This window comes from Mauremys reevesii, linkage group 7 (genome assembly GCF_016161935.1).
Source record: "Mauremys reevesii isolate NIE-2019 linkage group 7, ASM1616193v1, whole genome shotgun sequence".
Lineage (NCBI taxonomy): Eukaryota > Metazoa > Chordata > Testudines > Geoemydidae > Mauremys > Mauremys reevesii.
The window spans coordinates 76,462,807-76,478,553 of NC_052629.1; the positions used below are offsets into that span (position 1 = coordinate 76,462,807).

Sequence of the window (15,747 nt, forward strand, 5' to 3'; positions counted from 1 at the left end):
CCCAACAAACCAACCCTGTAGCCTGAGCTTCCTGCCTGGCTGGTGGGGCAGCTATTGAGAGACCTGCCACTCAGCAGCACTGCGAGAGGACCCAGACCTGGATTCCTGAGTCCCAGGAATGGATTCTGGATGCAGACCCAAGGTGGGGAAGGACTGGCCTGGATTCTCAGGAGGTAGGTGCCAGGCTGCTGCCCATGCCCTGCCCCCAAAGCTCCAAGCCCAGCTGTGTGGTTCCAATCCCTCTCCCCAGGCCAGCAGTGACCTTGGTGCCCCTCACTGGAGCGAGCTCTTGTGTGCAGCCAGCTCTGCTGAGCACAGCTCATTTCACAGTCCCCACTTAGCGCTGGTGAGGAGCAGCCAGGGCCGGTACAAGGATGTTTCGCGCCCTAGGCGAAACTTCCACCTTGCGCCTCCCCCCCCCGTGCCCCTGACCTCAGGTGCCCCTCCCCCATGGCAGCTGCCCCCCTCCACCCTGAGGCGCCCCCCTTGCGGCAGCTCCCCACCCCCCACCCTCCACCCTGAGGCACCACCCCCACCCCAGCTCACCCCTGCTCCACGCATGAGCACCCTGAGCACGCTGTCGCTGCTTCACTTCTCCCGCCTCCCAGGCTTGCGGCGCCAATCAGCTTAGGCACCGCAAGCCTGGGAGGAGGGAGAAGTGAAGCAGCCACGGCGTGCTCGGGGAGGAGGCGGGGCAGGGGTGAACTGGGGTGGGGAGATCCCCTGCGTGCTTCCCCCCTCCCCCCTTACTTGCTGCAGGCGTCCCTCCCCGCACTCCCCTGCCCCAGCTCCCTCCGCCTAAATGCCGGCGGCGACCAGGGCGGCCGAAGATCCGTCCGCCGCAGTCGCTGCCGAAGAAAATGGTGCCACCCAAATCCCAGCGCCCTTGGCGACCACCTAGGTCGCCTAAATGGTTGCACCGGCCCTGGGAGCAGCGCAGCATTGCAGGCCTCCCTTTTCACACTGGGCCCATTTGACTCCTGCGCGCACTACATTGTTTGTCTTTACTTCCTGTTGCAACACCAGTGCCCAGAACAAAGCCCATTAGCAGGACAAAGCAGGCTCCAGGCCCCTGCATGCTCACGCCTCGTGGCCATCCTCCAAGCAAACATAGAATCATAGAATCATAGAATTCAAGATCAGAAGGGACCATTATGATCATCTAGTCTGACCTCCTGCTAGATGCAGGCCACATAAGCCGATCCACCCACTCCTTTAGCAAGCGACCCCTGCCCCATGCTTCGGAGGAAGGCGAAAAACCTCCAGGGCCACTGCCAATCTACCCTGGAGGAAAATTCCTTCCCAACCCCAAATATGGCGGTCAGCTGAACCCCGAGCATGCGGGCAAGACTCTCCAGCCATACCCTCTTGAAAAAGGTTATATCATATCATTGACCCATTGGACTATTTACTTCAGTGCGGCACTTAATTGACCTATTGACTAAGCCTGTTATCCTATCATACTATCTCCTCCATAAACTTATCTAGCTTAATCTTAAAGTCATGGAGGTCCTTCGCCCCCACTGTTTCCCTCGGTAGGCTGTTCCAGTATTGCACTCCCCTGATGGTTAGAAACCTTTGTCTAATTTCAAGCCTGAATTTCCTGACTGACAATTTATATCCGTTTGTCCTCGTGTCCACATTAGCACTGAGGTGAAATAATTCCTCTCCTTCCCTGGTATTTATCCCTCTGATATATTTAAAGAGTGCAATCATATCTCCTCTTATCCTTCTTTTGGTTAAGGAAAACAAACCGAGCTCCTCAAGTCTCCTTTCATACGACAGGCCTTCCATTCCTCGGATCATTCTAGTGGCCCTTCTTTGTACCTGTTCCAGTTTGAATTCATCCTTCTTAAACATGGGAGACCAAAACTGCACACAATACTCCAAATGAGGTCTCACCAACGCCTTATATAACGGGACTAGCACCTCCTTATCCCTACTAGAAATACCTCGCCTAATGCATCCCAAGACCGCATTAGCTTTTTTAACGGCCACATCACATTGCCTACTCATAGTCATCCTACGATCAACCAGGACTCCTAGGTCCTTCTCCTTCTCCGTTACTTCCAACTGGTGCCCCAGCTTATAACTAAAATTCTTGTTAGTCATCCCTAAATGCATAACCTTACACTTCTCACTATTGAATTTCATCCTGTTACTAATACTCCAGTTTACAAGGTCATCCAAATCTCCCTGGAGGATATCCCGATCCTTTTCCGAATTGGCAATACCTCCCAACTTGGTGTCATCCGCAAACTTTATCAGCCCACTCCTACTCTTGGTTCCCAGGTCAGCAATAAATAGATTAAATAAAATCGGACCCAAAACCGAACCTTGAGGAACTCCACTGGTAACCCCCCTCCAACCTGACAGTTCCCCCTTCAATACTACCCTCTGAAGTCTCCCCTTTAACCAGCTCCTTATCCACCTCTGGATTTTCATTTCGAGCCCCATCTTTTCCAATTTAACCAGTAATTCTTTATGCGGTACCGTATCAAACGCCTTACTGAAATCCAGATATATTAGATCCACCGCATTTCCCTTGTCTAAAAAATCTGTTACTTTCTCAAAGAAGGAGATCAGGTTGGTTTGGCACGATCTACCTTTCGTAAATCCATGCTGTAATCTATCCCAGTTGCCATCGGCCTCATGCTCCGGAACCACTCTCTCTTTTAAGATTTTTTCCATGACTTTGCATACTACAGATGTTAAACTAACAGGCCTGTAGTTACCCGGGTCACTTTTTTTCCCCTTCTTGAATATAGGAACTACATTAGCAAACGATCAGCGCCTCCCTTTGTTTACAAGATGATTCCAGTAGCCTCAGCTTGCTGGGAGCAGCATCCGCAGGGCTCCTGTAGCATGAACAAACTTTGCAGCCTTAGCCTAACAGTGCATTCAAAAGCCCACCTATTCCTGTGTCTGGGCACCAGATTCTCACCCTCCAGCCCTGTCTTGCCCGCAGTTTGCTCCCCCCGCTTAGCACTTCCCAGCAATATTCAGGACCTCTGCAGGGAGCTGCCCACTGCGGATGGACCCAGGTGGCTCAGTGAGCCCTTAGGAAATGGGTGCAGCAGGGAGCAGCCAATGCAGGAGAGACAAGCAGCAGCCCAGGGGAGAACTCCTGCTGGTAGCAGTGGAAGGGATCTGAGCATCTGTGTAGGTCTGGCCACTAGGTGGTGCCATCCAATACACAAAGCCAATATGGTAGAGTGCAGCACACAGAGACTCTAGCTCCCAGCGTGCCCTGCCCAGCAGGGCTGGCCGTTGGCATTGGCTTCTCTGCTGCAATCTGTGCCCTCCTCATACCCAGGCAGCACTGTCTGCTCCCTGCCCTGTCAGGGGCTGCTTTCCCTTGCCCCTGCAGACTCACTCACCTGCCCCTCTTCCAATGGCTCAATCCAGTATTGGGGAGCCCTGCCAGCCGCCACCCCACCGCACTGTCACATGGGGCCCATCCACCCCAGCTTACCCCACCCATGCTGATCATGCTCCAGCCCATGTAGTGCTCTGGGCACCTGCCTTCAGCCACACAATGTACCCCCTTGTAACACCACCCATCTGCACATTGTAGGCCAGGAACTCCAGGCAGACCCACGGCCTCCCCACTCCAGCCATACTCCCCCACCTCCCACCATGGGCCCCTGGCCTCCCCACTCCAGCCAGACCCCCCCAGCCAGGCCCCTGGTCTCCCCACTCTAGCCAGGCCCCTCACCCCCCCAACTCTTGCAAGTCCCCTCCAGTTATGCTGTCACTCCTATGCCAGCCAGCTAGCACCCTAGCCAGACCCGTTGGCCCCCCACTCTGGCCAGGCCCCTCCTCCACCACCAAACTGAGCCTCCCACGATGGCAATGGGTGGCATGGCTCTGACCCCAAGGAGCACCCCCACGCTGCCAACAGCCAGCACACTGCCTGAGCCAAAAGCCAACAGCACCAACGATTGACAGGGTAGCTGGGGCCTCCCAGGAGAGGGCAGGGGGGCAAGTATGGGCACAAACCTGCCTCCGATTGTCTATCCTGCTCGGCCCTGGGCACAGACCCCTGCAGGTGGGGGCCCTGCTGTCCACCCTTCCCATCTACCCCAACAGAGCTCCCTGTAGACCTGAGCCCTGGCCATGGGGGTGAGAGGGGCCACAGGCCACAGACAGAGCAGCAGCCAGAGGCAGCTCAAGATAAAGCTGCCGCCCTAGACAGCACGGCCACGGGCTGCCCCTGCACCGCTCAGATTTGGCCCAGCCGGGCAAATCTGTCACCCTAGGTGCTGCCCGGTGTTCCCAGCGCCAGGGGCTGCTAGCTGCAGGGCCCAGTACTGGGGTGTTGGCTGGGGGCAACCCCATCACGCCAGCTCCGAGAGTCGAGGCTGCAGGAGAGTCTGAGAATCAACGGACCGCGTGGCACACACCGCTTCGCCACAGGCTCCGCCCCCCCAGCATGGCCTGACTCGAAGGGTGGGGCACTGCCTGTGCTGCAACGGCTGCAGGTGGACCTGGCACTCAGGGTCGGGGGACAGTGGCACCAGAACATGGGGCTCCAGAACATGGGGATCTGGTCCCTGGCACAGAGTTCGGTTGGGCCTGGGGGGGGGGGGGGTCCAGTCCCTGGCATAGCGCTGGGTAGGAGCCCAGGGTGGTGACTGGTAGCATCCTTGGGCCCTGTCCGGCTGGCCCATCTCCTGCACTGAACAGCTGGCAGTCCCTTCCATCCTTCAGTGCTGCTGCCCTCCAGTGGTGCTGCTGAGTTACTGCAGGACAGTTCTCTCTCCCTCACACCCGTAGCAGGCCAATGGGGGTGGGGGGTGCTCTGGGACAGGGCAGGGGGCCAGCGCTCCCCACAATGTGCCGGGATGGAGGCTGGGTGCTGAAGAGCGACCCTGCTGGGGCACGGGCTGCAGGGCAGAGCAAGCAGCCTCACTGTCCACCCCCCTGTGCCTGTGGGAATAGAAACACCCCACAACCAGTGCAGCCCACACTTCTGGAGATGGGGCCCCTCCCACCTGCCCCACAGGCCAATGCAAACCCAGAGCAGGCCGGGGCTGCCCAGGAGGCTGAGTGCCAGCAGCAGGAGGATGATGCGTCATTGCCATGACATAACGCTGCTGCCGGGTGTGTGGGTAGAGGGGCTGGGCCCTGCCCCCTGTGAAGCCAGCCCCAACCCAGTGCTGTGGGAAGGTGGGTCCCATGTAGTGGCTGGTGAGGTGTTGAGCAAGGGGTCGTCCTAGGCTGGCACTCCCTAGGGATGTTACTCCTGCCGGCTTGCCCCTGGCTGCAGGGGCAAGTCAGGTGGGAACTTCAAGCTCTGGGACTTGTTTCCCCTGCTGCGGCCCCTCTCTGGGCACCACTGGGATACCACTGGCATTTGAGGGACCTGCCCTAGAAAGTGGAGGGTGTGTGTGGTCCAACAGCACCCTGGCACCTAGCTTTGTTCAGCGCTGTGTTGCCATGGCTCCTGCCCTCAATCTCAGGGCAAGCCCTGGGGCCAGGCCAGGCTGGAAGAACTGGCCATGGATACTGAATTCCTCTCTGCCCCAGAGGGTACGCCCCCACCCCCAGGGCAGGGCTGGGATAGCGGAAGGGACGCCTGGTCCCTGAGCCTGCAGGGCCATGAACCCGGCTGCGCAGGCAGGCAACTCCTGCCAGGGTTGTGTGTGAGAGGTCATGCCCTGTGCCTCAGGGCCCTACCCCACACAGCCCTGGCTCCTAGCCCACAGTGTGGGCAGAGAGCTTTCCAGCACCAGGGCGTGCCCTGCTGGTGCCAGCCCCTATGGCTACATCCCTAGCCACTGGGTCCATAGAGCACCAGCAGCCGTGTGGGGCACTGAGCTTAGAACCAGGACAAACAATTCCAATATCCCCAGACAGTCACAGGATGCTCCGAGGCCCTGGCTCCATGCAGACCCCGGGTGGCACTGGGAGGGAGGGTTGCCAGCAGTCCTGCACCCTGCTGAGGACATAGTGTGACAGCCAGGCCCAGCTGTCCCTGCGCCGGGTGGGAGCCGAATTTCCATTCACCCCTTGGACAAGCCCCCATGAAATCAGGACAAAGAGCCCGAATTCCAAAGCTTCCCCCAAACCAAAACTTTGTGATTCAAGCCCCAGAACTTGTTGGTTTTGACAGTTCCTTTGTATTAAAATAGTTGCTGTGTCTCTTCGCTACACAATAAATATCAGGTAGAATATCAGGTAGTGGTCAGCATCCCTGTCCCAACACGCCAAGCAGGCAATGCCAATGGGAGCCCAGCTGGGTGCTGGTGCCGCCTCCCATCATGTCGCCACAGCCCCCTGACATGCTGCCCAGCCCAGGTCTCCCTGGCCAGTTCTGACTGCGTTCCTGGTGCCACACGGGTGGATAGCACCCCCTAGCACGCGGCAGCTGCTTCACCCTCCTCCCCACTAGAGGCCAGCTCGTCCTCGGAACCAGGCACTGACGGGCTGGACAGGCCAGGCTCCAGGTTGACATAGGTGATGTTCAGGTTGATGTAGCGCTCGCCCTTCAGGGAGGCCATGATGCACTCCACCTCCCCGATCAGGGTGGAGAAGGTGGGGCGCTCCTCGGGGCTCGGAGCCCAGCAGCTCAGCATCACTGCGTACCTGCCCCAAAGAGAGGGCCCGTTAGAGTCAGGACAGGCCCAGGCGCAGGGAGCTCAGCCGGACTCCAGCACCAGACCACCTCCTGCTCCCCCACCTGATCCCCACATGCCAAACCATCCCAAATTCCCCTGCTGGGCCCCCTGCACCCCGCAACCCCATGCACCAGGAAAGGGGAGCCCAAAGGGAGTGTCCTGCGTGAGGGGATGAGGAGGATTTTGGGGGCGCTGACTGGGCACTGGGAGCTGGTAGGCAGGAGTTTGGGAGCTGGGATATGTGGGGTTGATGTGGGGGACACAGGAGGGAGCGGGGTTGTGGGGGCAGAAGGTCCCCAAGGGGCCCTGAGCCACCCCCCGCTCCCCGCGAGGAAGAGGGCACAGCACTCACAGCGAGTTCGGGCAGTACTCAGGCTGCGGCAGGCGCCGGCCACTCAGCAGGTAGTGCGTTATGTCGTAGGGATCCACCTCGGGGTACGGTGGGGCCCCACGTGTCAGCAGCTCCCACAGGAGGACTCCGAAGGACCACTGTGCCGGAGAGAATGGGGGTTATTCCGGCAGCACCATGCGTGCGGCCCCCTGGAGTCTCCCACTGCACATGTGGGCACTGCCTGAGGGGACCCAGCCCGGGGGCCTGGCCTTGGCAGTGCCCGCAGCAGCAGGCATGGGAGAATCTGCCCCATCAGGTCTCTGGTCTCCACCAGGGAGGGGATAGCTTAATCCCCGCTCCTCCCCCAACTCTTTACCTCTGGCTACCTGACCTGCCCACCTGCCGGAGAGCCATATTTTGAGACCCCACATAGGCCCAGTATGGGCCAGCAAGGACACGGACCTGCCTGGGTCAGCGACGTCAGGAGTGGTGTCTGCTGGAGTGCTCTGACCCCCGGGCCGTGTTCTGACCCCTGGGTCGCACTCTCCCTGGGCCACACTGACCCCCAGGCCGCGCTCTCCCCATGCTGGTCTCTGACCCCTGGGGACGGGCTCTACCTGGGCTGCGCTCTCCCCTCCTTTGCACAGCGATGGGAATGCCAAGTGGTAGGAGATGCCCAGACCCCCGTTGTGCAGCCAAGGAAGCTCAGCTGGAGGCCAAGTGCTCAGCAAGTGCTGCTCTGTGCCAGTCACGCTGGCTGGCAGGGCTCTGCCCACTGCCAGCTGACACAGCACAGCCAGCGCAGGTGGCAGGCTGCTGGGAAAGGGCAAGCCACACGTAATAGGTCTAAACTTCCAAAGCCCCATATGCCAAGGGAGGCAAGTGACACCGTGTGCAGACCAGCCACTAACCCTGGCTCCATCAGCCATGTGCCCAGGGTGCCCGGTGGGGGGCAGGGTCCAGCCGGGGTGGGAGCTGGCATGAAGAGAAGAGCAAAGCACTGTCCTGGACTTGGAGCGGCTGGGAGCCACATAGGGCCATTCTGCAGTCACTTGCCATAGCCACCCAGCTCCTGGGCGCCCCCCGGTGGGCGTGGCATGGGCACAGGCAATGCACTAGCCCCACACACAGCCCACTCCGCACTCACCACGTCCGACTTGGTGGTGAATTTCTGGATCTGCAGGCTCTCGAGCGCCATCCACTTGACGGGCAGCTTGGCCTGGCGGTGCTGCCGGATACTGTAATACTCCCTATCAAAGACGTCCCGGGCCAGGCCGAAATCCGCCACCTTCACTGTGAATGTCTGGTCCAACCTGCAAGGCACAGACAGGGCTGGGGGCAGAGTGGGAGGAGGACCAGGCTGGTCCCCACCGCCCCGGGGAATGCCAACTGAGCTGGTGGCACCGCTCCAGGAGCCTGGCATTCGGAGCCGCTTATCTCCAGCCCCCAGACATCTGGGCCCAAAGCCATGGGCGGGCATTCAGCAGCCACTGGCACACAGGCTGGCAGGTCTCAATGCAGCCCCCAGGGCCACGCGTCCACCCTCCCAGCTGGCAGAGTAACTGCTCCTGGGCCATGAACCCCATCCTCGTAATAGCAGGGTTCCTTCTGAGGTGGCTTGACTAACACTCGCCCTGCTGCTGCCCAGGCTCAGCCAGTACCAAGTGAGCATGCCAGGTCCCGGTACCCACCAGCCCCAGGCTCAGCTGGCACTGAAGGGACATGCCAGGCCCCGGTACTCACCAGCTCTGGGCTCAGCTGGCACAGACAAGGCCTGCCAGGCCCTGGTACCCACCATTCCCGGGCTCAGTCAGAACAGAGGGGGCAGTGACAGGCCCCAGTATCCACCAGCCCAGGCTCAGCCAGCACAGACTGGGCAATGCCAGGCCCCGGAATCCACCAGCCCCGGGCTCAGCAGGCACAGAAGGGGCAGTGCCAGGCCCTGGTACCCACCAGACCAAGGCTAAGTGAGCACAGAGGGGGCAGTGCCAGGCCCTGATACCCACCAGAGGGTGCATTCCAGGCCCAGTTACCCATCAGCCCTCAGTTGGCATAGAGGGGGCGTGCCAGGCCCTGGTACCCACCAGGCCCTGGTCTGAGTTGGCACAGAGGGGGCAGTCCCAGAGCCTTGTATCAACCAGTCCCAGGCTCAGCTAGCACAGAGGGGACAGTGCCAGGCCCCATAACCCTCCATCCCCATCAGCCAGCCCTGGGCTTGCCGGCGGCACTCAGAGGAACGAGTGCCATGGCCTGGACTCCCGAGACCAGCGTGCCTGGCCAAAGTGTCCCACTGGGAAGCGACTTGCAGTGAAGAGGATGCTGAGGAGTGTGCCAGTGAGTGCTCCAGGCTAGCGAGGCATCCCCAGCGTCCCGCATCCGGGCACGCAGGCACCAGACACACGCCCGCCACACTCACATGCAGTTCCTGGCGGCCAGGTCCCTGTGCACAAATTTCATGTGGGCCAGATAGTCCATGCCCTGCGCCACCTGCAGCCCGAAGCCTATCAGGTCCTTCACCGTCGGGTTCTGGGGAGACAGGAGCAGGGAAACATGCATCCCCATCCCTCATGCCTGGGCACAGCCCAGCCCCTACCTGGCACTGCCACGGCTGGAGCCCTGTGACCACCAGCTCCCCCAGCTCCCCCAGCCACCCTGCATCTGGAGCCAGGAGACTGGGGCAGAGCGCCAGGTGGGGCAATGCCCATGGCTGGCTGTCAGGAGACCTGGCTAGAACGCTGCTTGGAGGGTCTCCACGGCAACCCCTACAGGACACAGGCGTGGAGCACAGGAGCATGGCCCTCTGCTGAGCCTGCCCCTGGCCACAGCTGGGGGCTGGCATGCGGCAGTGAGCTACCCGGGCAGAGTTGAGTAGGGGGCCCAGGAAGGGAATAGCTGGGGGCTGCAGGGCGGCATGGAGAGGCCGTGGCAGAGCCCTGGGGCTGGAGGGCAGCATGGAGGGGCAGTGGCAGAGATGGAGGGTTGGAGGGCAGCGTGGTGGGGCAGTGGTAGAGTGGGGGAGAGGGGAATAGCTGAGGATGGGGAGACAGGAGTATGGTGTGGATGGGCAGCAGTAGAGCTGGGGGGCTGCAGGGGAATAGCTGGGAGGCTGGAGGGCGGCATGGAGGGGCAGTGGCAGAGCAGGGGGGCTGGAGGACAGCGCAAAGGGGCAGTGGCAGAGCTGTGAGAGGAGAATGCAGGGCACCCTCTGCTAGCCAGGTGAGCCCCTTGCCTTCCCAGTGCAAAGTGGCCCTGCCGGCCAGCTAGCCTGGAGAGAACAACGTGAGGATAGGGGCGGGACTCGACCCTAGCACCCTCAGGACCCAATGTCCCGGTTCCTGGTCTCCTGGGAGCCAGGGGAACTGGGTGGCTGGCTGGTGGGAGGGGCAGATGGGCTCTGCTGGGTGTCCATCAGCCCTCATCTCACATTCCTGCCCATTCAGCAGGCAGCACAACCCCCGACCCCAGACCCAGGCACCCCCTGCCCCACTGGGACCCTGGGATCCGGAACGCCCCCTGTTCCCTGCAGCAGCTTCAGCCTAGCTGACAGGTCTGGCAGCTCTTGGAAACCCAATGGCCACAGTGCTGCCTGGCCGCAGGGCACCTGGGCCGGTGCAGAGAGCATGGGCTGGTAAAAACAAAGGAGTGTCCTTCCACGGGCAGAGAATATAAAAGGCCCTGAAAACTCCTCCATTTGATCTCCAGTCCTGCTTCTTGCCTATGGAGGAACCTTGCTGCAAACTGAAGCTCTGAACAAAGGATTGAATGACCCATCCAGCTGTTGATGTACGCCAGAGACTTGATTTGAACCTGCAGTTTATTCCACCACTGCTGCAAGCCTGAACCAAGAACTTTGCCATTACTGTATGTAATTAATTCCATTTAACCAATTTTAGCTCTCACCTATATCTTTTTCCTTTTATGAATAAACCTTTAGATTTGCGATTCTAAAGGATTGGCAACAGCACGATTTGTGGGTAAGATCTGATTTGTATATTCACCTGGGTCTGGGGCTTGGTCCTTTGGGACCGGGAGAACCTTTTTTCTTTTACTGGGGTATTGGTTTTCATAACCATTCATCCCCATAAGGAGCAACGCTGGTGGTGATACAAGGGAACTGGAGTATCTGAGGGAATTGCTTGTATGACTTCTGGCTAGCCATTTGTCCCCTTAACAAGTGGCATTGGTGGTGATACTGGGAAACTGGAGTGTCTAGGGCTTGTATGACTTATGGTTAGCCAGTCGGCTAAAACCAAAGTCCTCTCTGTCTGTCTGGTTTGGTGTGCCTTAAAGGTGGAAAAACCCAGGGGTGAAAGTAACTTAAAAGATTTACCAGTATGCCGGAGTCCTGAGCGGGGCATGGCCTCAGCCGGATGAGGCGTGGCCTCAATCAGAAGAGGCGGGGCCTTTCAAGATTTAAAGGCCCTGGGGCTCCGGCTGTGGCTTGGAGCCCCAGGGCCTTTAAATCACACCGGAGCTACCAGCTGCAGAGATGGCTGGGAGGCCCAGGGCTCAGGGGTGAATTAAAGGGCCGGGGACTCCAGCCGCCGCGAAGCTCCAGGCCCTTTAAATCACCACAGGAGCCCTGCCACCACTACCTCCGGTGGCAGGGCTCAGGCTAGGGCTGGGGTAGCGGTGGCAGGGTTCCGGCGGTGATTTAAAGGGCCCGGGGCTCCAGCCACTGCAGGGAGCCCTGGACTGGACCAGCTTCTCCATGGGTGATTTAAAGGCCCCAGGGCTCTGGCAGCCAGGCTCGGGTGGGGATTTAAAGGGCCTGGTGCTCCTGCCACTGCGGGGAGCCCCAGGCCCTTTAAAGTGCTGCCGGAGCTCCAGCAGCGGGGCTCAGGCGGTGCTTTAAAGGGCCTGGGTCTCCCCACAGGGGCCGGAGCTCCATGACCTTTAAATCCCCGCCCAAGCCCAGCTGCCAGAGCTCCAGCGGTGATTTAAAGGGCCCAGGGTTCTCCGCAGCGGCTGGAGCCCTGGGCCCTTTAAATCACCCATGGAGAAGCCAGTCCAGTCCGGACTGTATTGGCTTACTTTCACCTCTGGAAAAACCCCAGCCTTGGTCTGTAACTGCCGTGCTCTAAGCAATTTGTCCTGAATTGGTACTCTCAGAAGTGTCCCACCAAGCACAGCATTGCTACAGGAGGTTACACGTTCTCCTCTAGGCTACAGGAAGGGAAACCCCAGCCAGGGTGACCCTGCCTTTGCCTGGCCCTTGAGCAGTGAGGGTGGCTGGCCTGTGCTTACCCGTTCCTTGGAGCGGATGAAGTGTCGGAGGTCTCCGTGCTTCATGTAGGGCAGCACGACCAGGGGCAATCCCTGGCGTGGCAGGCAGACACCCACCAGCGACAGGACATGGGGGTGATGGAAGCTCTTCATGAGAATCCCCTCCTTCAGGAACTCCTCCACCTCCTCCACGTCGGTGATTCCTGGGACCGAGCACAGCCTTGAGGCTGGGGCACCAACCAGTCCAGGAGCTGCAGTGCAGGGACAGGCCCCAGGGGATGGGGCAACCTGGGCTGTCGGAGCCCAGCAAGGAGCAGCAGAGGGCACGGGAGAGCAGTGGCTACATCACAGAGGGGTTACGCCCATGCCATGGGACACCACACCCAGCCACCAGCCAGGCACAGCAGGGGCTGGGCACACACACACTTCCTAGCCCCCGGCATTGGCAGCTGCGCAGGGGGAAGGCCTGAAAATGCCCAGGAGTCAGGCATAGCCAGCCAGATAGGTGGGGTTCCCACTCTAATCACCTCGTGTTCCTTGGCCCATAGCCTGGCACGAGTGAAGGACCAGCGCAGGAAGCAGGTGGGGCTCGGAGGGACCCCAGGGAGGATGGGGATTTGGGACCCCCTAGAGCGCGGCAAAGGCAGCCCCTGCGGGAGAGCAGGCCAGGAGCCAGAGGGAGGGGCACTCACGGTTCAGGGATTTGACAGCGCAGTGGATCTCCCTCTCTGACAGATCTCTGTATGTGCCGTGGTACACGCTCCCGAAATGCCCTGGCCCGGAAAACACAGGCACCCTGGAGAGAGCTGCCATGCAGCAAGGAACGCCCCAAGCTGCCTTTTGCTCCAGCCGGCCTGCCACAGGCAGGGCAAACATCTAGACTCCAAGGGGATGGGCTGGAAGATGGCAGAGGGGCTGGGCGGGTATCAATGCTGCAGGGCCCAGATGGGCACCAGATACAGCAGAGGCTGTATTACTGTGGAGAGGCACCCCACATGTACTGGATACAGCCAAGGGAACATGGCCATGTTGGTGCTGCAGAGCCCCGATGGGCACCAGATACAGCCAAGGGGATGGGGCCATGTCGGCGCCTCAGGGCCTGGACAGGCACCGGATATGGTTAAGGGGACAGGGCCATGTCGGCGCCACAGGGCCCAGACGGGCACCAGATACAGGGTCCGGGGCCATGTCGGCACCATTGGGCCATGTCGGTGCCACAGGGCCCAGACGGGCACCAGATACAGGGTCCGGGGCCATGTCGGCACCATTGGGCCTGGACGGGAACCGTATATGGCTGAGGGGATGGGGCCATGTTGGCGTTGCAGGGCCCAGATAGGCACCAGATACGGCCTTGCCCTGCTGTGGGGCCTCCAGGCCAGCCCAACGGGCTCTCCACAGGGCTGTTCTGCGCTGGGCCGGGTACTGCCCCTCATTGGGTTCAGAGAGGCAACCTACCTGGGCAACAGCCACCAGCTGCAGGCATGCACCTGGCACTCCGGGGAACGGGCTGATCTTGGTGCAGCCAAACTGTACCGTGCTGCTCAGCCCGAGCCCTCAAGCCGTGGGCAGGGACCAGCCCCTCTGACGAGGGGAGCAGCCAGGGCTAGGCAGCGAGGCTGTGGCAGGTATGGACACCCCCCCGCCATGCCCAGCCCCGCATGCCATGCCACAGATGAATGCCGTGCTGGATCACCACCACATGGGGACTCTCATTAGTACTGAGCTTCTCTGGGGTGGGACCTTGACACAGAGGGAATGCCAGGTGGGCCCAGCCCGACCCAGCTACGGCTCAGCACTCATTGTGCCAGTCTGCATGTGCCAGGTGGGCCCAGCCAAGCTCAGCGCTTCTTGTGCCAGTCTGTATGTGCCACACAGGTCCAGCCTAACACAACTACAGCTTGGCACTCACAGTGCCAGGCTGCGGGTGCCACGCAGACCCAGCCCAACTATGGCTCAGTACTCCTGTGCCAGGCTGCAGATGCCACGCGGGCTCGACCCAGCCTCAGTTCAGTGTTCACTGGGCCACGCTGCTGGTGCCAGGCGGGCCCAGCGCTCACCTTTGCCGATAACCCGGTCCCGGTGTGTTAGCAGCCGCTCCTCTGGGATCAGGACATCCTTCACCTCCTCCAGCAGCTCAGGACGGAGGTTTTCGACGCAGCAGGACGGCATCCTCACAAGAGGCACAGCAGAGCCATCACTACTGCCCGTGTAGGAGGCATCTCGGAAGCGCCTGCTGCCAAAGCCACCACTGGGAGTGGCTGCTGGGGGCAGCACCGCCAGGAACCGGGCAGAGAGAGGAAAGTCACAGCAAGACCCTGGCAAAACCCTTCCCCTCCACTGGATCAGCCTGCATGCCCTGCTGCCTGCCCGCTGCTGGGGCAGAGGGAGGAACTGCCCTTCAGAACATCGCCAGGGTCTCCCGATCAATGCCCACCAGCCTCGCGAGGGCCCCCAGGCATTGCAGTGCTGGGAGCTTGTGGGCAGGGGTCCCACGGCTAGCGAGGACCAGTCGGCAGGAGCTGCACACAGCCACGGCCAAGACCCGCCCACTGGGCCAGAATAGAAGGGAGCGGACTGACATGCTGGTGCAGCTCTAACACGGGCAGGGCTGCCCCACGCTGGCGGGGGAGGGAGTGGGGGCCAGGTGTCTGCTGCAAGGATGGTGACTTGTCCCTGCCCCATAGGCTGCAGGCACAGTGAGCAGCGCCCCCTGGCATGACAGTTCCTTACCCTGCACATCCCGGTAGTCCATGAAGGAGGGGAGCGGTGCAAAGCTGGGGGCATTCCCATTGGGATTCACCATCATCTCCAAATTCTCGGTCCCTGAGGACATGGAACAAGAAGCCGTTCAGAGCCTCAAGAGCCAACGCTGGCCTAGTGGCCTGGTCCACTTCTCCCGGGTACCACATATCCCACTGGCCACAGGCTTCGCTTAGCCCCCCTGCCACACTGAGAGGATGGGAGGCCCAGCCCCACTCAGCACCGGCACCCTAAGGACTGGTGCAGCATCAGTAACAATGGGGCGGGGGGGGGGCAATTTCTTGGTGCCTAGATAGCAGGATGACAGGCACATTGCCTGTAATGCCAGAAGACACCTCCCCATGGTCGTGGGGCACAGTCCCATTCACCCAGGTAAGGCATATGACACCCAGCTTGGGGCCCAGAAAGGGAGCGGACGCTGACAGAGCAGAGAGCGTGTGACACAATGTTCAGTGCCTGTGGGAATGGGGCCATGGCAGGCTCAGGGGTGTGACACCCCGTGTGGGGGAAGGGAATTACCCATCTCCTTCCTGCGTCTGTATTTCACCACCAGGAACGCCAGGAGGCAGCCGAACATGAAGGTGGTGATGATGGCCAAGAGGATGCCCGTCAGGGGGTCTGGGGAAATGGTGGCCACCACCAAGCCCAGGTACTGGCACGCACCATTCACACAGATCTGGGGAAGGACAGGGCAGGCAGTCAGTGCCTGGGCAGCCAGCAGGTGGAGAATGGGTCCCTAAGCCATCTGCAGGATTAGGGGACTTGCCCACCCCCAGCGCTGAACATCACCCCAGCTCTTATCTAGCA

The 15,747-nt window shown here is 60.5% G+C and overlaps 1 protein-coding gene across 3 annotated transcripts in view; it reads right to left on the bottom strand.

Annotated features, from left to right (window-relative positions):
* Positions 1–6,113: 6,113 nt before the first annotated feature.
* MST1R (macrophage stimulating 1 receptor) overlaps positions 6,114–15,747 on the bottom strand; it is a 56,987-nt gene continuing 47,353 nt past the window's right edge. For 2 of the 3 annotated variants that reach the window (XM_039480724.1, XM_039480722.1), the window contains exons 13-21: positions 15,460–15,616; positions 14,911–15,003; positions 14,238–14,441; positions 12,873–12,953; positions 12,202–12,383; positions 9,371–9,480; positions 8,102–8,267; positions 6,976–7,112; positions 6,114–6,591 (exon numbers count right to left, since the gene is read on the bottom strand). In XM_039480724.1, coding sequence (XP_039336658.1) covers positions 6,360–6,591; positions 6,976–7,112; positions 8,102–8,267; positions 9,371–9,480; positions 12,202–12,383; positions 12,873–12,953; positions 14,238–14,441; positions 14,911–15,003; positions 15,460–15,616 — 1,362 coding nt within the window. In that variant the 3' untranslated portion in view covers positions 6,114–6,359. The remainder of the gene's footprint in view (positions 6,592–6,975; positions 7,113–8,101; positions 8,268–9,370; positions 9,481–12,201; positions 12,384–12,872; positions 12,954–14,237; positions 14,442–14,910; positions 15,004–15,459; positions 15,617–15,747) is intronic. The other variant, XM_039480725.1, reaches the window with a different exon arrangement.